This window comes from Prinia subflava, chromosome 1, assembly GCF_021018805.1.
Source record: "Prinia subflava isolate CZ2003 ecotype Zambia chromosome 1, Cam_Psub_1.2, whole genome shotgun sequence".
Classification (NCBI taxonomy): domain Eukaryota; kingdom Metazoa; phylum Chordata; class Aves; order Passeriformes; family Cisticolidae; genus Prinia; species Prinia subflava.
Window position 1 is genome coordinate 9,007,482 of NC_086247.1, and position 22,645 is coordinate 9,030,126.

At 40.5% G+C, this 22,645-nt stretch overlaps 1 protein-coding gene across 2 annotated transcripts in view; it reads left to right on the forward strand.

Moving 5' to 3' along the window:
• ADCY8 (adenylate cyclase 8) overlaps positions 1-8,301 on the forward strand; it is a 118,958-nt gene extending 110,657 nt beyond the window's left edge. For both annotated transcript variants that reach the window (XM_063410880.1, XM_063410952.1), the window contains 3 exons: positions 2,667-2,759; positions 4,949-5,063; positions 6,528-8,301. In XM_063410880.1, the coding sequence (XP_063266950.1) occupies positions 2,667-2,759; positions 4,949-5,063; positions 6,528-7,015 (696 nt within the window). In that variant the 3' untranslated portion in view covers positions 7,016-8,301. The remainder of the gene's footprint in view (positions 1-2,666; positions 2,760-4,948; positions 5,064-6,527) is intronic.
• The last annotated feature ends 14,344 nt before the right edge of the window (positions 8,302-22,645 follow it).

Here is a 22,645-nt window from a genome sequence, read left to right on the forward strand (position 1 = left end):
TGACTGTAGTTCTAAGACACATACAAGGGTAAACACCCTTTCTTAGAGATATTAGACCAAAAAATTAACATTATAACATTTCTGCAGATATTATGAGTTTTGAAGGATTTTTTTTAAATGTAATATTCCTTCTAGGATTTTTATCTGTCATTTATGTATGTTAAAGTTACAGCTGAGGTTTGTGTTTTCAAAAGAGCTTTCTTGGTCACAGATTCTTTTATTTTCTTGCATATTATTTATCGTGCAGTGATTTACACAGTGTATATTACTAGAAATATCAATATATTATATTGCTACAAGCAGAGGTTTCAACAGAACTCTGGATCCTGCTTTCAGGTTCTTTGATTACTTTGCAGTTGTGGGCCATGTCCTGCAATATTTTTTTTATACAGTTTTGTACATGTGATCCCAGGGTCTGACCTCCACACAGCCTTGGCTGTACATGAATTGCAGCATCAAGCCATTAGTTTCATTTTAGATACAAACCACATTATAGTGTTTCAAAATGTGTCCCTGGACTATCATGTTAAATTAGCAGCCTATTTAAACTATTTTAACAAATGGCAGCTGTTTTAGGACTGACTTGGAATATCTTTTCCCAATATTGAAATCCATCATCCTGTCATACCATGAAGGAAGTAATTAGTAAATAGACCCTTATTTGAAGAAGGAAAGAAGTTATTGAACAAGTCCTATGAAGCAGAGGGAAAAAAAGAAACAAACAGGAGATTTGGAAACAATAATGAATAAGGAAAAACCCCATAACTTAGGATCATTTTTTCTAAACTCCATCACAGTCAGTGATTTTTTTCTTTCCTAAAAAGAGCCATTTTAGGTATTTATTATAAATTTTAAATTAGTGTGCTGTTTGCTGTTGCTTCCAGCAACCATCTGGAAATGAAAATACGGACTGTTTTCAAGCAAGACCATTTTCTCCCCTTGCCCACACACATGGTGCTCTCAGACTGCTCACAGAGGCAGAGCTACGAGAAATGATCATTTTCTTTAAGAGAGCAGTTGGGAGAGCTGCCCTTGTAAGAGGAAAAGGTACACAACAGGCTGTTCTGGCAGTTTGAAGAAAAATGAGAAGCAGGTCAAGCCTTTGGACTTTCCTGGCTTGGACAGGAGCCATTAAGCATATGGCTTTGTATTCCCAGCGTGCAGGCTCCCATTAGGGACAGATGGTGTGATATCTGCACACCAACAGCAGAGCTGCCACGGCCCCGGCGCTCCGGCCGACTGCACCAGGGTTACTTCAGTGGCAGGGGACATTTCGTGTTGTGCCTTTGGTACCTTTCTCCCTTTGAATGAAATAATCCCTCTAGTGGACAGGAAATTCCAACTCACAAGACGGAAAAAAAGAATGCACAACAGTGTAAGAAAAGAAAGGGGAAAATATTTTGTTACATTTTTGCCTGACCATAAAAAAGCTTCTTTTCATTTAAATCCCAACTAAATTAAGCCTTTATAATTGAAAGTTTAAAATTCCTTTTCTTGGTGAAGTGCTTTTTTTCCTCCCATGACGTTGCAACCATATTGATTCCTAAATTTATTAGATAGCATACAGCTTATCACAAAGTTTCACAGGGTATTTGGCATTAACACCAGCAACAAACATTTTCCTGTGATGAGGTGATTAATGCCCATATCCCACACTCTGTTGTCCCACCACTGATAAAATCCACATCCTGAACTCTGCTGAGGTGTTTCAAGGAATGTAAGACTCTGGTTTCTATTTCATGGAAAGTCTTAAACCAAAAATATGGACTTGGAATAGGGACCAAACTTTCATTCCCACTTCATTCAGTGCTTTAGTCACTCAACTAAATTTATTCTTCCTCTTCCAGATTCTCAATCTGACAAGTTCTTTATACCTACTTCACACCCATAGCTATAGCAAATTGCAAATAGATACAGAGATTTACCATTTCCCATTGGTTCTCGGAAATTTTTTTAGAAGAGGAAAATACATAACAAATGTATAGACTGAATGATCCAATGGACATGCTGGTGTCCAGTCCAACACTAAGCAGAGGGAAGCAGGAGATATAAGAGGACTTGGTCTCTAACAGGATTTCTTTGGAGGCATCTACCTCCATCCACTGACAGTGTAAGATCACGGAATTATAGAAGGTTTGGGTTGGAAGATCATCTCGTTCCAACTCCCCTGCCATGGGCAGGGACACCTTCCACTGGACCAGGTTGCTCAGAGCCCCAGCTAGTCTGGCCTTGAATACTGGCCTCATCACCTTTATTGTTGCTGTAGCAGAACTTAATTTGCAAACTGAACTCCTCCAGTAGAGTTTTAGGAACATGTTTAAGTGATCCTATTCACATATACATACACAGAGAGTTTGTCTTCACTAATATTCAATGATCATACCTCAGGAAATGCAGGACTTGGATGCATTTCTCTTGGGCTGGAGTATGCACATCTTATTATCCATTGTGTAATTTTCCTAACAGCATAATTTAGCTTGCATGCACTCGGTGAGTAGATGATGTTCCAGAGTTCCAGATCAGTGTTCCCCAGAACTCAGAATAAATTGTGTGACATGACTGACTAGAAGTTCCACAGGTGTAAAGATACATGCTCACATCTTTAGAAGCATTTGTGTTAGGAATTACAGAAGTGACAGTATTTTTTCTTTTTACATATGTATTAGTTACTAGGTGAAGAGAGATTTCAAGATATTGAAAAAATTAAAACAATTGGCAGCACATACATGGCCGTGTCAGGATTATCACCTGAAAAACAGGTAAGAGGATACTTTTCTTTAAGAAGCAAAGCTTTTGATCATTCTGACCATTCATATTTGAAAATATAAGTGTTATCCTCATGTTGTTCATAAAACTTGTTTTGCTAAAATAATATAGACATTTGGGGTTTCTGGCAGACAGCAGTTGCACTTCTTGATGAATTGAAATGCCATCTTGTGCTTGGAACAAGAACCATATGGATTCTTTCCTCAAATTTAGGTTTAGAGGAGAAAAAAATTCCTTTCAATCACACCAGTGTGAATCTAGATCAGGTCTATCTATATCTTCAGACATACCCTAAAGCCACCTCAATAACTCAGACAAGAACATGACTGGCAACCTCCAATAATCGATGGAGAGAGGAGAGCCATTAACTGTCAGCATACTTATGCAAGTGTAATGCTGCATTTATACTCTTTTGATAGAACTTATCTACAGACAGCATAACTACACATCAAAAAGAACGGAGATCATCAGTTCAACTGACGAACAAGCAAACCAAGCTGAGGGGATAAACAATCAGAGAGGACATGTACACAGTCACAGCTGTAAACCTCATATAAGTCAGATGAGAGAAGTCCATTCATAATTCCACACAAGAGTTTGCCTGGAAACAAATAAGATGAGGCTCCAAAACACATGCAACAAGAAGTCATCTGTTGCTGAAATCTGTTTTCTTGGCAACTAAAGCCTGTCCCCAGGAAGAGCAGCACAAAGGGGTGTGCTGCCCCTGATCAGGCACAGGCTGGGAATCACATTTGCCCACATTGATCATAACTTCTGAAAAGCAGAAGCCAGATTATCATGAGCTTTATAAACCAGAAAATTTCCACCGTTTGTTAAGAATACATTATAAAACACATGGAGTGTAACTAGCTGAGCATCTCCCGCCTACAGAGTAACAAGTGATGCTGACAGCTAGAAATCCAAAAAACTATATGTGCATGGGATTTTTGATTGTCAAAATGCTTCTGTTTAGACATGAACAAAGAAGGATAGAACACCAGGAAGATAGGTGGTTATAGCTACACAGCTCCTAATCACTTCCTTTGACTCTTGATGGAGGTAGAAATTCAAAGGCAGAAAAGCTCCACTGCCTTCCCAAGACCGATTAACTCGTCTCTTTCCTTGAACTATAATAGCTTAATGGAATTTTAATGGATGTTTTAAATATACTTGTCTTACATACATGTCTATCACCTTGTCAGCACCTAAGAGGTGCAGGCTGCTGAGGGAGGTTGGCATGCTATGAACAGAGCGAGTTAAGGATAAGGACCGAGCCTGGTGTGAACAGAACAGGATGATGCCAAGGAGATGTTCATGTTCAGTATTAAACACACAGGATGATGAAAGCTCACAGGGCTGCATGACCCACAGAGAGACTTACAATCCTTTGTACTATGAACTGGAAATTTGAAGAAAGAATTACCTTACTTCAGAACAGATGAGAAGACATTGTACAATCATTGGGCCAAACACACAACTGTTCCTTATCTGCTGCCTCCCTTGAGAATCCCTGCCCTGCCATCTATTCTGTTGGTGTTCTGGGAAGACTAAAACCTACTGCTGGTCCCCATCTGTATATTGACTGCTTTGTAGGAATGGAAATGGAAGGGAAGGAGCAGGGAGTGACTTGCCTGCCGTAAGCAAAGGCAGTTAATGAGGTACAGAAGAACCTTTTCTCTCTGCCTTAACCAACCCCAGATTTTCCAGCTTGCCCTGTTGTTCATGTCATCATTACATCTCTGAGAGCACTTGAATTGATGCTTTTCCTGGGTGACAGTTTCAGCAAAGGAGGATTACACATCCTTCACTTCTTTCACTCTGCTTCTTCCTTATGGGGGTCATCCTTTGTTCTCACTAGATTTCGACCCTTGAGTCTGAGCAATCTCAATCTTCTCTATACTTTCTTTCTCAGCCTTAGACAGGTTTCACATGCCTTGTTAATTCTCATGATTGCTGTCATTGTTGACAGAAAGTTACTTTCTCTGGCCCTTTAATCTGCTCTCTATTCAGCCATACAAGTATAAAATAATGGGAAGCACTACCATTAATAGCTGTGTACCTCTCTTTCATCTAGAGTGTTGAGGCTAGATTCCAAATGCAAACACTTGGTACTTGTAGGGATGGGTGGCAGCTGGGCAAATGCAAAGCTTTATTAACATATTGGTGTATAACTTTTCCTCAGCAATGTGAAGACAAGTGGGGACATTTGTGTGCCCTGGCCGACTTCTCCATAGCTTTGAACGAAAGCATACAGGAGATCAACAAGCATTCCTTCAACAACTTTGAACTCCGTATTGGTAAGCATGGTTCAAACACAACTGTTAAATGGGGTTTTGTCTGCAAGGATATGACTCCACTGAGTGCACTCCAGGAACATTGCAAGGACATGCAAAATTTAGGAGAGTCCAAACACTGTATCCTCTGTTTTAAAATTGACTTCAAGCCAGGCAAAGTCAGAAATATGAAATACTCCATTTGCAGAATATAGGCCCTGATTTGAGGCTTGCAGGAGTTCAAAGTTTTGGTGAATTGAGAATGGGGGACATAATTTATATACTGTCTTTAGTAAGTCTGGTATTAAGAACCCCTAGGTATAACACAGGAAGTGAACAGGACAATCTAGATCCAATCCCAAGGCTGATACTCACACAGTCTCTAATTAATCTCCCTGTATAATATTCTTCTTCAGTAAAGGGACAAAAGTAGTTTTTCCTAAACCCTGGGAGTAGTACTTCTGTTTTGCACAAAAATTTAATTCCATCTCTGGTGACAAGTGGCAGCAGCTCTGAATTGCTGTGATGGTTAAGCTATTGCTCTGGATGGAATATCCTACATGGCTAGTGGGATGGGACATAAAAAAATGGCCTGAATATATGGCACATAGCAGGAGTAAATTTGATGACTTCTCATGCTGATTCAATCATTGGCTAACACAAAAAAACACATGGAAAGGAAATGTCTTTTATAGTCTTGTCATAGAAACACTGAAATATATTCATCAGTCAGCATGGAGGGTCACATCACTATCTGATCTGCACTTCCTAACAGTTCTGAAGGCAAAACACATAGTTCCCAAGATTTCTCAAGGAGCAGGTATCTACATTTAGTAAGTGTGGATCACATGCCAAGATTTCATAGAGCATGAATGCAAGAGTATTTGATAATATTTCTATCACCATTAAAAAAAAAATCTTGAAAAAAGAAAAAAATAAACTAGAAAAACTAAAATCCTTTTCCAAAAGATATCTTACACTCTATTAAAATCATTCTTAAATCACTGTTATAGAAAAAAAATGCACCCTATTTCTTGTCTTTTTATGCAACAATCTTACAAAATGCAGTCTTTCAATAACTTCACAGAATGCTTTATTATTTTCACAGAACATAGGAATACAATTTCTTGACAAGGTCTCCCTCAGCAAGTGTAGTTCCAGAAATCTTTCCTACTATCTGAGAATAAGTTTTCAGGAGCTTTGGCAATAACGTGCAGAATACAGATGACACATAAGTATTGTGAGTCCACTGAAATGGGTGTCCCATAAAATAACCCTGTTGATATCACTTTTCAAGTTTTTTAGCTTTTCCAGGTTGTTTTGTTTGTTTGTTTAATTTTTTGATATATGCACCGTTAAGCCTGGAGATAAGTGTATCTGAACCAGGCTTCATCTGGTTCTTAAGTGCAAATATGGGTTTTAGTCATTATTGTATACAGTTTATCTTCAACTTTTCATTTCTTTTTCATTTTTTTTTCTTTAAATTAGGGATTAGCCATGGCTCTGTCGTAGCAGGAGTTATCGGTGCTAAGAAACCCCAGTATGATATCTGGGGCAAAACAGTGAATTTGGCGAGTCGAATGGACAGCACAGGTGTTAGTGACAGAATACAAGTGCCTGAAGAAACGTATCTGATCCTGAAGGACCGGGGATTTGCCTTCGACTACCGGGGAGAAATTTATGTCAAAGGTATCAGCGAACAGGAAGGAAAAATCAAAACATATTTTCTTCTAGGAAGAGTTCAACCAAATCCGCTAATCTTACAACCAAGAAAACTGACTGGACAGTATTCATTAGCAGCTGTTGTATTAGGACTTGTACAGTCTCTTAACAGGCAAAAACAGAAACAAATTCTTAATGAGAACAATAACTCTGGAATCATAAAAGGACATTACAACCGGAGGACTTTGCTCACTCCCGGTGGATCTGAGGCAGCAGCTCAAGCAGAAGGGGCTGACAAAACTGAATTGCCATAATCAGCATTGTTTGTGGGGTTGTTTTTTGTATTTCTTTTATATATAAAAATAAATATACAAATAAAAAGGGTTTAATTTTTTTTAGATGGAGTGTGATTTTTTTTTTACTTGTGTGGTATTTCAATGAGATTTAAATTCCTATATCTTAACAAATGGTGCCAGCACCTCCACATGACCAGCTGTGGTTAACATCTGAATGTGCAGACACAGTAGGTGTAGGCCACCACTCTGCTGTGTCATCTACCTGCAGAAAGGGGCAAAAATAAAGCCCTGACGAGGAATTTATAACATGAATTGTGCAGGGAGTTAATGATGGCAAGAGGAGGAAATACTGTCCACATTTTTCAGATGAAAGCAAAACAAAAGGAGATTAAGTTCTTCTCACCTTTAATTGCCTTCAAGTAGATTTATACAACCTAAGGAAGTTGCCTTGTTCCCATAACTACAGGGAAAACATTTCCAATACAGCTAAGGGTTTTAAGGTGTGTCATCCGCCCAGGTATGAGGGTCTGGAAGACAGAAGAGATTAATCTTGTCCTAAAGTCAGTTATTCCATTGAGTTCACTCTTAAAATAGACTGAGGTGTCCTCCTCACAAATGAGGATAAATTGAATAATGCACATAAATTGAATCTTGGTGTCTTGCACCCAAGGCAGGAAGTCAAGGCTTTCCTGTGGGCACAGTGTCGTATCTATCAGTCCTGTTTGGAGGGCTCAAACACAGTGTGGTGTCTTGACTGGCACACAGACAAACAGACAACAAAGTTACACCTTGAATGATGTCTGGAGCCTGCAGCTGAATCAATTATACAGTCAAGAAACTAATCAGAATCTCTGGTGTTGTTTTCCAGAGCTTAGCTCTTAACCCTGCCACCAGTCTGAGTTGTCACCAAAACAAGTGTTTTCTAAGGCTGTAAAATGAGTGCATGTTGAAGTACAGCAAGAGACAAAACTCACTGCTAAGCTCCCACTCACTTGCCCCAAGATGAGGGGAAACCAAGACTAAGAATACCCTAAATTATTTACAAGCCCTGTTTCAAAATGAGGTCAATCTTTTAGGGACTGGCTAATCCACTTCACCTTGGAAAGAGTAAATACGTATCCCAGGTTTGTAAATGCACTCCTGCCATGATTCACACCCAGCTGCAAAGCGCATGAACAAACCTCTCATCAAGTCTGTTCTCAAAGGAGCTGGGTTTGTTTCAGTAAATACTGTCTTTAAAGTAAACCACAGATGGGAGAGCAGAACCTGTAATCACACAGCAATCCCCAGAGGAACCACACTCAAACAGTACAGTGCAGCATAGAGATTCTTTGTGAATACAGACTTGCTTTTTGCAGGCTTCTGTTACCTGCACCTCAATAAAAACTCAGAATTCTTAGGAGCACTTCTGCTGGATTAGCTTCATTTTAGAAGATGACCAATTTGGCTAGAACATCCTGACTAATACATTTTAGAAAACACTACTGTTTACTAACAAAAGAGATACCAAAACATGAAAGTGTTTCATTGTAATGAGATAAAAAATAATGTGTTTCATTGAGAAGTGACCCAATGAATGGGTTTGTAGGGCAATGTTTTATCAGTAAAGTGCCATATTCTGAAATAGAAAATAAGATAGACAAGTAAATTCCACAGAGTGTTGTATCACTGAATAGTGGATCTGGAGAAAGAAAGCAATGAGCAGTCTGAAATGTTATACCCAGTGATGTTTCCACCAGTAACTGAGCTCTCATTCCAAATGTATTACTCCTTTTAGTCCTCACAAATATCACTTTTATGCCACACATGGAAAGTCAAACCCTTCACCTTACCTAGGCAAGAGCTAATACTGTAGGAGATGAGAACATGGAAGTGATAACATCTGAAGCATTTAAATTATTTCATGTTTACTGTGGTATATCAGGCACTAAATAAAGAAGCTTTGGCTGGTTTAAACAGTTCATTAACACTTGTCCTCTCCTTAACAGCTTTTTTTTTTTTTTTTGCTGTTTGGGTTCCGTTTTCCTGGTCCTCTAAATATTTAATGCTTGCTAACAGCCCAGCTGAGCTGGTTTTCTAATTCTCAGTGAGTGGAAGGCATTAACTGTATAACAGGACTGGAGACTGGAGTTATGAGGGCAACTTCACTGCTCCTTAGCACAGGCCCAAATTTCCTGTTTCATATCAGAGACACAGATATCTTTCTCTGTTATTCCTCTCAAAGTCCCCATTAGCATACCTCTGCTCCCAAGAAAAATCTCTGTCTAGTGAAGCCTGAGTCCTTGTTGGCCAAATTAAGGGTTTACTAAATCAGCTCATTGTTAAATCAGCTCATTTCCATGAGCAATTCTTTAGTGAGGAATTTCACTTGTTACTGCAGCAGGTAAATCCCTGCATGAGACAATTTTTCTGCACTTGCTGGCTATTTGTCACTCCAGCAACTGAACTGTTTGTTCCTTTTCATATGAGGTGACCTTATAGGTTCAGCAATGTTATTTCTCATTGTAGCATCTGTTTTCTGTGGAGCACAGCTATTATTTATGGTCTCAGTCTTCTTGTTGTACTCCATGACTTTATAGTATTCAGCTTTCCCTCACAACCATCTTCAGGATTTCTAGTTCTCAAAGGATAGAATTGCACATACAAGAAGGACCTATAAAGTCAAACACCCAGTCATTATCCCTTGAAACAGGGATGCCTGGGTCAATAAAAGCAAGTTGCCTTGATATCATAACACTTCAGCCAAAGCAGCTAGCAAAGACTGAGAATATCCAAAGATTTTTACCCTATTAGGAGAGGAAATCTTTGGCAAAAATTGACTGTAATCTTTGATGTCTCCTTGTTTCTTTCTACAAATGTGCTCTGCGCAGAAACAAACAGTAACAGGCTGTTCCCTCAGAAATTTGTATCTCAGTTCCTCCAACAAGCTCTGTGTCAGGAGCTCTTAAATGATTTCTAAATAAACAGGCTGAAACCCACAGCTTTCCTCTCTGGAAAGCAACATACAATCAACTGCATCAAGGGCAGCTTATGCTTTGAAGTACTCAGTCATTAAAGCAGATGGAATATTGACAATGTGGGCAACAGTTCTGTACCAAAATCATTACTTTGTAGTGCTCCAAGTGCATTTTGCATCCATCACACCTATATTCTAGCAAAAAGTTATACCTATAGCAGGAGTTTTTGTTTGAAGGGCAATGAAGGAGGCTTTTTGTTAATTAATTTATGCCATTGACCAATTTTTATAGTTTATATTTAGAAATTCACACTTAGGTACTGATACCAGTCAAGATATCTACTCTTGGCTCACATTAAGACTGAAACCAGTGGGTTTAACTCTACAATGAGTACAATGTGATAGGCATGATAAAATTTAGAAATGTGTGTTAAAAAAAAAAAAAAAAAAAGAAGCCAAAAATAGCTTTTAAACACAAGGGGAAAAAAATCACTCACTGTTGTCAGCTTTAATCCATTCCTGATTATTTCACACTTGTTTTCACATTTGGAAAAGCATAGCAATAAAAAAATAAAAATCTCATCTAATCCTTTTCTCATTAGCAGAACTTCAGCTGCTTTTCCTGAGTGCACTGGAGTCAAGGAGTTTATACAAACACCCAGCACAGCAAAGTGCCTGATAGCCAAGTTCTCTGGAGCTGCCCACTGTGGAGCAGCAAGGCAGGGAGCAGAGCCTGGCTCCACAGCTGACTTGGCAAACATGCAGACAAATAATCAGAGGAGTGGGAAATAACCACATTAAGCATCGTCGGTGGTACATGGTGAGCGTTATAATTGCACAGTCAACTTATTAACCTCCTCATCCATCTTCTTCTGTGCAGTGACACAATTCAGGGTTTGTGGTTTCCCCAGCTCTGTGTTTTGCTGCAGGAGGGGAAAAAAATATGACAGCAGAGCAGCTGGCAGATGGGAGGGAAGGGGTAAAACTCAATATTCATCTCTCCAGGCACTTGAGGCTTACAGCAGTTTTTAAGGAATGCTCTCATTAGCTCTTCCAGAAGAAAAAAAAAATCCGTTGTTTACATAACTTTAGTAGATAAGGCCATATTTTTTTCTAAAAATTTTCTTCTTTTCTGTCTATTTACCCCTAAGCTGTTCTATATGTGATAGATGTCAGAGTTACAGAGCCACACAGAGACTGATTAATTCAGCTCATTCATGTGAAAACAACAGCTATATATGCAGGGCTGGCTAATCTCCTGTAAAATGCCATCTCATGCTACTTCTCCTGACCCAGATCTCTCTCACCTCAAGGTGTTCTGTTTTTCTGGTTGTGAAATATTTCCAGATCACAGAATCACAGGATATTATGGTAATCTTGATACACTGAAATCTCCCTGTTTCAAAGTTCATGTGCCTTTGCAGGGTTCTGAAATCAGTGCCTCCTTCAGCTTTGCAGTATTAATTGAAAACAAAAAAGCACCACTGTTGCCACATGGAGACAAAGAAGCAGGAATCTCAACTGCTTTGCTGAAAATCTAAGGTATGATATGTGTGAAACGACTTTTGATTGCAAAATACACTCCCAGCAGTAGTGACATGGGGTACTCCAAAGGATATTATTACAGCTACAGGATATAAAGTATAATTTTATTAACTCATTAATTACTTAAAATAATAAAAGGTACAACAGCCTCCTCCTATTCATCATTCTGCACAAAGACTATTTTGACAGGCTCTTGGTTCTGTAAGTTTCTATAAATCACTGAGGAATTTTGCTTCAGTTGAGTGATTGCCTCTTTTGGGTGTGCCGAGATCAATGCTCAAAAGCTCCATCCAGGAGTCAGGAGTTACAACCCTGTCTTGGAGTCAGCATATGCTTTATGGATAAGACCAAGCCTTGCAGTGGCACCAATTCATTCCCTGTGTCCCTGTTCCCAAGAAAGGTTAGACCAGAGGCTTGAACAAGCTGGGAGCTGTTGTTTAGCACTTTTCCCATCTGAATGATGCTGGGAAGAAGATTCTGGCAGGATCTATAGCATAAGGTGAATCAACACACTGCCTTTACAGCTCATTCTTCATTAGCAGTCTAATAACCAGCGAGTGGTTACACTTGGCAGCTTGGCAGTCCCAGCCCTGTTCATATGATAATGAAGGCACAGGGAATACATCCCACATGCCACAGCTGACACTGCAGTGTGCAGTCACCTGCTGCCCTGTGGGACTCCCCTTTTCCTGGCAATTAACTTGGCAGGACCCATTACCTCTTAGAAAGCACCATAAGGATGTTAGCAGGCAAATTTTCATGGAACCATCTCCAACAACATCCTTTTCTATTGCTGGTTTTGTTTGGGTTTTTTATTGCTTCTTGCAGAACAAGCAGAAACCCAAGTACTCATAATTTCCATTTTATTTATCCACTTGGAATTTATTCATTAACAAAAAACTCACCAATGCTTAAAACTTAATTTAAGCAACAACATTTCCTCCTCTTACTCTCTCAGACAAGGTAGGTCATGTGCCCATTGCAGCTTATGGATCTCCACCATACCTCTCTCCCAGAGCTATGCTGTCCTCCCCTCTATGAACTGAAAGTTTCCTATACAGCTTGTTTGCAAGGTGATCTCAGGCACCAATTCACCCCATCTTTCTGCTCACATCAATTTCAGAGCTAAAGAACTAGAGCAGAAGGGCCTCCATGAGCCTGAAAATTATATTTAAAAAAAAGGGAAAACAAACTCCATGAAAAAGGTCCAAGCTATTTTGAGCTTTATGGATAAAAGTCAATATTTTATTTTCAGCTTTAATGTCATGGTGAGCACAGAGAACACCAGTCTTACCCACTGCCCCTAGAACACAATTTCACTGGCTTTATTTTCATATTGGATGCTGTCCACATCTAGTTTGTATTCCCATGCAGAGCACACTGACATTGGCCAGTCTTAGCTAGACACAGCAACCCATGCCTTTGGATTCTTTCTTTGGAGCATCTCCTGTCAAACATCTAAAAAAAAAGGAAACTTTGATAGTAACCACTGCAATGGGAACTTCGACTTTTAGACACTTAGCCATACCCTACGATGGATTCTTTGATTAGGAGTCCAAAAACCATCTTTATAGCTCCAAATTATTGTCAAACTCTTCTTTTAAACCCATGCTGGAATATATCTTGTGGACACCAGAAAATATTGCATCTTAGCATCAATACATTAGGAAAAAGTTGGTTTAGCTCCATGTTCCAAAGGCTAAGAAATTACCAGTAAAGCAATAAAAAAACCCTTTCTTAATCTGTCTTTGAAGCAGAGACTGGTATCCAACCAGAGCTCCTCCTTTAATGTAGAAGCCATTACACCTAAAAAACAGCCATCATCATCTTTGCTCAAGTCCATAGCTTCGAATTTGAGCACCTGTCTTCTGTGTAAAGTCCATTTCAGATGTCAGACTCTTTCAGCCCTGGCTCACAGTTTTATAGCAATCTTTGCTACTCCAACAGGCCAAAGAAGGATAAATTATTGTTTATTATCCAAAGAAGGATAAATGGAGCTGGTTAAAAGTCTGGAGCACAAGTCTGATGAGGAGCAGCTGAGGGAGCTGGGGGTGTTCAACCTGGAGAAAAGGGGGCTCAGGCCTTATCACACTCTAAACTCCTTGACAGAAGGCTGTACTCAGGTGGGGGTCAGCCTCTTCTCCCAGATAACAAGAGACAGGACAAGAGGAAATGGCCTCAACTTGCTCCAGGAGAGGTTAAGATTAGATATTGGGAAAAAAGTTTCTTCTCCTAAAGCATAGCCAGGCATTGGAACAAGCTGTCCAGGAAAGTGATGGAGTCACCATCCCTGGGGGTATTTAAAAGAGGTGTAGGTATGGAACTTAGGGTACTGTTTAATGGTGGAGTTGGCAGTGATGAGTTAATAGCTGGACTTGTTGATCTTAGAGGTCTTTTCCAACCTAAATGATTCTATGATTCTATGATCTTGTGATCCCTAAGACTCTCAAAAATATGTTCATAAAAATTCTGTTGTAGGTCAGTGCCAGAACTAAGTCAAGCTATGTAGCTTATGGAAATGAAGATGGCAGTTAATTGATTTAATTCCAATGTATGAATGTTTTCATGGCCCAAAAATAGTAGTTTCTTGGGACCTCTTTAATCTAGTGAAGAAAATTATGATGGGAAGCCACAAAATATCAAATTGGAAATAAAGCACATACATCTGACAGCAAATATATGGAACCACTGCAACAGGACACAATGAAAAACAATGGACCTGTTATCTCCTGAAGAGTTCAGAATGAGATTATGGAGACCTTTGTGGAAATCATGCTTTATTCAAATACAAATGCCTGAGTCTGCTGATGGGGAACAATGTGTTTTCTGCAATCTGTGAAATTCCAACAGACAGGCTGAATATTTCAAGCTTTCTGTTTTCTGTATCCACGAATCTGGCATTATCTCTTCACCACTGAGATAAAGACCTAAAAAGGAAAAAGACAAAATCTTCAGTCCTGAGAATGTTTCACAGCTCTTACTAGTACTGAAGATGAAGTACTGACTAAAGATGAGGAAGGAAAATCTTTTCAATTTCATGCATTGATTCAGAGCCTGGAAAAAACATAATTTGTTATATGTCTCCCTTTGTGACTGTACTGGAGGCGTTGCAAACCAGTGGCTCAGCTCACTGGCAGACAGTCCACCAAGCTATTTAGCTTTCCAATCACTTATGTAACTGCTTCATTGATTTTACCAAAAAACTCTGTAGTCAAACCATCAAGAAAGAAACTGAATTACTCCCACAATTCCATTCCACCATTCCCACCCCCTTACTGCACACTCTGCCATTTTTCTTTCCTTATCCCAGTGCTCAGAGCAATCACTTCCCATTGCAGTTGTTCTAAACAAGGCTGTAAGACCCACTGGGGAGGAACATTTGTTTCTTAACAAGAGTTTCTTCACACAGGGCACACAAAGATGTCAGGAAGTGCTTATGGTGTTGAGTTGTGTGACCTTGTCAGACTGAGGGTGTTCATACTTTCCCTTATAATGAGAAATGTGGTCTTCACTTAAATAAATGAAGGGTTTTCTACAAGAGTAGTTATAATGATGTGTCCCTGTCATCTTTGTATAAACATGTGATATTACATATGTAAGATAACCAGGCTGACAAAGCTTCTGTATGTTTTTATTCCACATCTAGAAATGCCTCTTGGGAACAGGAAACACAGGATGCAGTACAAGAAGAATCAAAGAAAAAGCTACCTCTGAATTGTCTGGAGGGAAGGAAAAGAGGCACATTAAATGTCCATAAAATATCTTCCAAATAACCCAATTATCTACTTACAACCTGAAATTCATGATGTATTTCTCAAACTTCTCATAAAGGCTGACAAGAGGATTTTTTTCCTTTTTCTACCCAAAATGCACTGTTACCTAATTCTGACACCAAGATGAGAATAACTCCCAATTTTTCACTTGGAATAGCAGTTCCCACCAAGTGACAGAGGTGAGAGATTTGTGCTCACCTCCAAGTCACAATGGCAAGGCAGAGTAAGTCTCTGCTGCTCTGAATTGTTAATAGTGCCTCACCTCAGAGCACAGCCCAGTCACCCTGTCCTCTTGTCGGGGGCCTCAGGAGAAGGGAGCAGCTTCCAGTGCACTTCAAGGTTTTTAACTGTGCTTTGAGCCTGCACAGCTCTTTCACACCAGGGGTAGTGGCAGGGCAGACTTCTTAAGAACATAACATCCTGCTAAGGGGCACGAAATGAGAATTTCACAAGAGTTCTTTTTGGGAAGACATTTTCAATTGCATCTAAGTGGAGGGAAAACTGTTTAGTGTCATCAAGCCCCTTGCTGTTAAAAATAGTTTTTTGTTTGTTTGGTTGGTTGGTTTTTTCTGGGCAAATATTTGTATGAAGTGTCATGATTCCTTTCCATTGGTTGTCTTTATGCAGTTTACCCCACAGGTTCTGATGCTCAGTCTTTTCCTAATATATCTTACACCATCTTAAATTGTGTTTTTGAGGCAGAGAAGCAGCTTCTTCAAGACAACAGGAAAGCACTTTTGCTGGAGGCCTGTCATAGTTGTTCTGAAATTATTATGACTCATGGGAAATGCCAGCAAGCACAAGTCAGGGGTTTGTCAGTCATGTTTTTGATGCGTCCACATGAGTGTTCCAAAATATAATGACCTTTTTCTAAAAAGTTTGACGTTTAAGCTGCGGCATGCTAGAGTAAGTTGTGTTCATTGTGCCCTTCTATGATTGCTCTTGAACTATCTAAAAAGTTCTTTCTTCAGAAACATCTTTATTTGCAATTTTTCCTACCTCCTCTATCTTGGATAAGTGAAAAAATTCAAGGTGTGATGGCATGCAGAGGAACCATGAACCTCTTTTTTTTGGATTAATTTATGTAGAAAACATAAGATTGAATTTCTGCTGCAGAAGCTCACTTTTTTATTCCTTTGCAGAAACACTTAAAACATGCAACAAGTATAAATGACACAGCAATTCCTTTTTGCACCTGCAAGCAGGGTGAAATTATTGGCCAGAGAGATGAAAAGATGAAGCAGACACAGCTGACCAAGTTATTGATTTTGATTCCCATAGCAGCAAGTAACCAGGCTCAGGATAAATCGAGACAAAAGGTGCTGTTGTACCTACCCTTTTCACAGTGCCACCACAAGGAAAGGCAGGGGTCATGTATTCAGAGCTGTGGGCATTGCCTGTGGGCACAGTCCTTCTGCACATTATGCCTCTGTTTTAACTGTCTTACACTGAAAACATCCAGGGCTGGATAATCTAAATAAATTAGTTTTAGGACCCAAACAAAAATTAGCATTAATTTCTGACCTCACTTGGTTTTAATCTATGACCTGGACCCTGTCAGTCTACCAAGTCCTGAAAGTTCTCCCCCAGTTTGGGGACAGCTAATCCTTTCCTCAGGAGTACATGTATTGAATTTTTTCAGGCATTCATGGAAACTTATCTCCTTCCAGCTGTATCTGAAGACTTCTTATTCACTTCAGGTCTCCATTCTTCTGATGCAAATCTCAGCCACAGACATGTGAACTGGGGGAATGAATGAGCCCAAAGTTTTACTGGAACACCAACCAGCTCAACTAAGTCCTTTCTTTCCAAGACAAACAGCATTTAGTGGCTACTGACGTCTCAGACACCCCTGTGAATTCTTCTCCTAACCTGATCTTTGCTGTTGACTTCCCTCATGATCATCCTCCTGCCAGTCCTGACAGGCCCTTCCAGGGTCTGATCTTGGCATTCTTCACCCTGAGTCTTGTACTCTTGCTGGACTGCAGCGTGATGCCCCCAGCCTGATGTTCATTACTGTGGTTGCCAAAGCACATTAGGGGCTGTGAGCTCTATTTCCAGAGCAGCCAGACCATAACAGATCCCTCTCCTGAGTTATGCTATAGCACTTGTCTCTATCATATCAGCTTTGATGCTGAAACACTCATACACACACTTATATGAAATTATTTTAGCACATGAATCTTCCCACACTTGGCATTACCTGAACCCTTGTTAGAGTTAGGTGCAAATTCTTCTATTTTTTGTGGTAAGACAGCTGGTACCATGAGGAGCAGCTGAGGTCACTTGGATTGTTCAGCCTGGAGGAGAGGAGACTGAGGGGAGACCTCATTGCAGTTACAGCTTCCTCATGGGGGAGGAGGAGGAGGAGCAGACACGACCTTTTATCTCTGGTGACCAGTGACAGGACCCGAGGGAATGGCCTCAAGCTGTGACAGGGAAGGTTTAGGCTGGATATTAGGAAAAGGATCTTTACCCAGAGGGTGGCTGGGCACAGGAGCAGGCTCCCCAGGGAAATGGTCACAGCATCAAGCCTGACAGAGCTCACAAAAGGTTTGGACAATGCCCTCAGGTACATGGGGTGACTCTTGGGGTGTCTCCTGTGCAGGGGCAGGACTTGATGATCCTGATGGGTCTCTTCCAAATCAGCATATTCTATAATTCTATGGTGAAAATGATGGAATTTATAAAGAGTCACAAGTACAGAAATAGACAAGATGCAAAACTGCATGCAGAATATATCCATGGGCAAACACAGGCTCAGTCCTGATTAGCTGAAACAAACTGTCAGGAAACTGATATGCTCTTATGGTTTACTTCATTTATAAGTTAATAAACACCAAAATCTGTAATATGTTGTGGTTTGTGGGGGAAAAAAGAAACAATATAAGCTCTTTTTGGAGATAGGGTGGTTGAAAAAAATCAGAGGAATTCAGTACGGTTGTCTTAAAAAATGGTTCTGGAAAACAATCACATCTGCTGACAGTTGCAGTCTAATTCATCTGCAAATCTGTCATGCTGCATGCAGAGGAAAACCACAAGCATTAGAAATCATCCCAGTATTTTCTGAGGGATCCATTTACTGTGTAATCATTGTTTAGGTAGCTATGAACAACTTTCTCTCTTTCTTGCATTTCTGTAACATCTTTAAATAGTACTCAGTCTTTTACCAGCACAGAATGCTTATGTGCAGAAAGATCTGCTGTTTTCATTCCTGTACAGTACATCATTTTAAAAAGGAGCTCTCAACTCATGTGGGCCTCTAATAAACAACTATCAGATGCTCTGCTCATGCTCAATACCCTCTGCCTTGAACAAGGAATGCAGATATGTCCAAAAATATAATGCTATTGTATTTATAGCAGAGCCAAAAATTTAGAGTGCAAATAAAAGCATATGGAAATCATCTGACTCTACTCAAAGATCACATCAGTTTCCCAGAAGAACACATAACATCTGAGGTTTTCAGGTCAGCAGTAGGACCCAAACTAACCTTGAGGTTTGGCAGTGAGGCTGGAAGAGATGGTCTTTAAGGGTCCCTTCCAACCCAAAGCAATCTGTGACTCAACTCTGTGAATGAGATAGCAATTGAAATCAGAAACAGGGTGGCAGAAAACAGATGAACTTTTCTAACCTGATTTCTTCTGGCAATCCCCAGTATCTTCTGTTTCCCTTCAAATCAGATCAAAGATTTTTTTAGTATCTTTGTCCTGTACAGCAGTCAGATGTGCTAGGAATACCTAAATGGAAGCAATATTGAGAATAACACCCAAGACATCCCTCTGATGGATCTCCCCCACCCTGGGCTTTATAGCACTACAGGTATCCAGTGTGTATATTGTGTGTATATGTATGTCACACAACATGCTGCAGTAGTTAACTACACCGTGTTGCAGCTGCACAGACAAATCATTTCTCCTCACAATGCCTAAAACAACCTTAATAATATGTTGCAATCCATGAAGTTACGGGACTTTTGCTGTTTCTGATCAGGAGAACATAGCCTGAGACCCGACCCAGAAAATCCCGAAAAATCTACCCTGTGCCTTATATTCTCCAAAACATTATCTCACCTGAACAAAATACAAGGAAATGGCTCGTTCATGCTACATTTACTTTTATATTACACCAGATGCTCCTTGATTTGTAATAGTCTCTAGCCAAAATTGGAGCCCCACTGCACTGTGTAAGAGGAGTTAGTTATCTCTTCGGTGCTCCTGGAAAGGTTATCAGATGCAGGTCCAGGTGCAATTACACTGTGGATGAGGAGAAGAATTCAGCAGCGCTTTTGCACTAATACAGGCTCATGTGGGCTGCTGACACCTCAGAAGGCATTGCTGATGGAAGGGGATCTCCTTGGTTCTCCTCAGTTCCATCGCTGCACACAGATCTAGCAGGGTGGGACTGCACAAGGCTCCCTGAGTGGTCTCAGGTTGCATTAATCACTTATTGGCTGCTTCTGTGTGTCTATAATGACAGCCTTGAGGAGTTTGCTACCAAAGAAAAAATGGGGTGAATATGGAAGGACGTGAAGAGCTCCAAGCAGCAAAGGGATTTGTCTGATGCTTCTTGGCTTGTTTGTACCAGACTCAAAATTGCATTTCAGGCTGTTGATCCTAACACAGATCTAAAGAACAGGGTTGTTTCACTTCAGATAACATACAAGGTTTTTAAGGTTGCTGTTTTGAACTGACCATACACATCTATCAAACTTTTTTCTTACCACAAACAAACCCTTATAGAAGAGTTCCTGCCTGAGGAGTTTAATCCTCTTAGAGCCTCAAAGGGACTCATGGATTTTTGTCTGTTTTCTGTCAGTGTTAGAGGATTTGATTGATTCTTTCATTATTCTTCCAACTCAGAATAATGGAGAGTGGCATTTTACTTGGAGAGATGTGCATTGGCTTAAAAAAACACTCCTAGTTCAACCATCTGCTAGAGCTCTGGAGAGCTGAATGGTACTCACTATTTTAGATGTTCAGTCTAACACAAAAAAGATTTCATTTTGCCTTGCTTTAAAGTGTTACACTGTGTTCATAGTTATATCCCACGTGGGTTTCATTTTTGGTCTCAACCAGGGCTTAACCAAAGCCTTTCCTGCCCTGGAACAGATCTAGGGTTGATTCCTGCAATCCTGAAGGGATGGGACCATGCCCCTCACCATAAAAGCCATAACAGAAGCATGACCCTGAAGGAGTATCTCCATGATGGTGGAGTCGGCGACAAAGTATCTCTATAAGCAAAGTAGCAGGGGTAGCACGTGGTTTATTGTGAGGGCCTTGCTTGTAGCTGCTGGGCACAGCTAAAGCAGGCCAGGAGAGCAGAAACAGAGAGCAGAGAGCGAGGTCCCGAATACCGTACATTAAATATCTTTCTAAGTTGAATAGTCTGTGTTGGACCAACCAATCTAATACAAGATAACAACATTTACTTACACCCAATAGAATTGTCCCATCACCTAAGGCAAGCAGAAGGGGATTGTTTAATCAAACGATCTGGCCCTCAGCTTAGCACATCATTGTTCACAAGCTGATGGCTCTGTACCCTACACCCTAAATTTCAAAGCATGCTTTCATTTCTATCTCGCTTGTTGAACTCAGACTCCCAGAATCTAAACCACCATATTTGCAAGGTCTTTCTACTTCATCCTTCCCAACAGGACCCAAAGAGCACAGAGAGAGACATGATGCCCTGGTGCCAGGCAGAAGGGCTAGGGCAGCTTGCAGAGCTGCAGGCAGCCCCAGCCAGGACCCAGCCTGCTGCTCCACAGAGATGCACCCAGTGGGATGCACTGCAGTGAATGCTGGAGTGTCTCAGCAGCAGCTGACAAGGTGCAGAGTTCAGCCATCCCTTGTGCTTTGAGTGCTGAATTACCACTTTTAATTGGAATCTGAAATGACATTTCCACTAGGAAAAAAGAAATAGGTCGGTTTACAGTAAAAAATAAAAGGCAGGGACAGAGGCACACAGAGGTAGCAACCTTTTTTTAGAGCAACGTTGCAGGCAGCCAAGTTTGTCTCTGTTAAGACAGCAGCTCTGTACAGCCACATCCAGCTCAGATAGCAGTGGGGACTGTCCCCTTCCTCATCTGAGCAGCAGGTTGGAGCATGTTGGTGCTTCCCTTGGGGCAGGTGCTCAGGGTTTGTTCTCAGGCAGTCGGGCACATGCTGGAGGGATCACCAGGCCTTGAACCCAGACATAGTAGCCCTGGGACATCATCTGAGAGGGGGTAGTTTCTCTGCATCCTCAGCCTTAGGTAAACTGTTCTACTGCATTTGCTGGAAGACATCAGCATGGAGGCAGATCCTGCTGGAATGAACAAACCTGCTCCTGTGTCCCTGTCCCTCTCACTCGTGTCCTGGTACCACCCAGAGCACACTTTCTGTTAGGTACAATATGGCAACAGTGGTAGCAGAAAACACCACAATCCTACAAAACAACTGGGATTTGGGTCCAAATCCAAGCTCTAATACATCCCTTGGAAAGACGCCTTCACTTTCCTATGCTAATTTTTGTTGGGTTTTTTGTTGGTTGTTTTGTTTGGTGGTTTTTTGGTTTTTTGGTGTTTTTTTTTTTTTTCCCTCTACTTTCTGTTTGTCATTTATTTAAAAGCTGAAACATTTAAAACTGGGAAAATTCTCCTCTATACTTTATAAGTAATTAACACACTGGTGCCCTGGTTGCCTGCAAGGACTGCAGAACACATGAATGAAAATGCAGCTTGCTGCACAGAGCCACTTTGATTAAACCTCTATTTGCATTCAGCACAACCGCTGTGGCTCACAGACACTCCCCCAGCAACTCGAACCAGCTCTAACACCCTGACTCCTGCTTGAATAGCTCTGGGTAAAGCTGCCAAACAACGTGCCCCAAATCTCCACTCTCCCCACCCTTAACCCCAATCAGAATTCCTTCATTACTTAGATTGAATTAAGGGGTAAAATATCCCAGAGTGAGATAGTTTTCTTGCCACCAGGTCACTTTTCAGGTGTAGCCCTTTCCATTTGTGTCAGCGCTTCCACAGGCGAGGCGTTTAGAAAGAGAAGGAGGGATTTGAGATAAAGCACTTAAATTCTGAAATAATAGAGCAATTAACACCAGAGATGAGGATGCTGAAGCCCAGGAGACCTTGCTCAGCTGCTGTGCTGTTATCACATGATCGGGGAGCATATTTGAAGGTAATAGCAAATAACTTCATTAAGCTATCAATAGATTGAGAAGCTTGGAGAGCTTTTGAAAAAAAAAATAAAAATCTCTTTCTCTCACCAGGTGGCTTCTACAAGCTCGCCTAGTTCCCACACAATGGTATTTTCAGAATCTTATTAAACACAGTGGGAAACTTAAATGCTTAAACGTCCTTGAATGTTTTTGTCC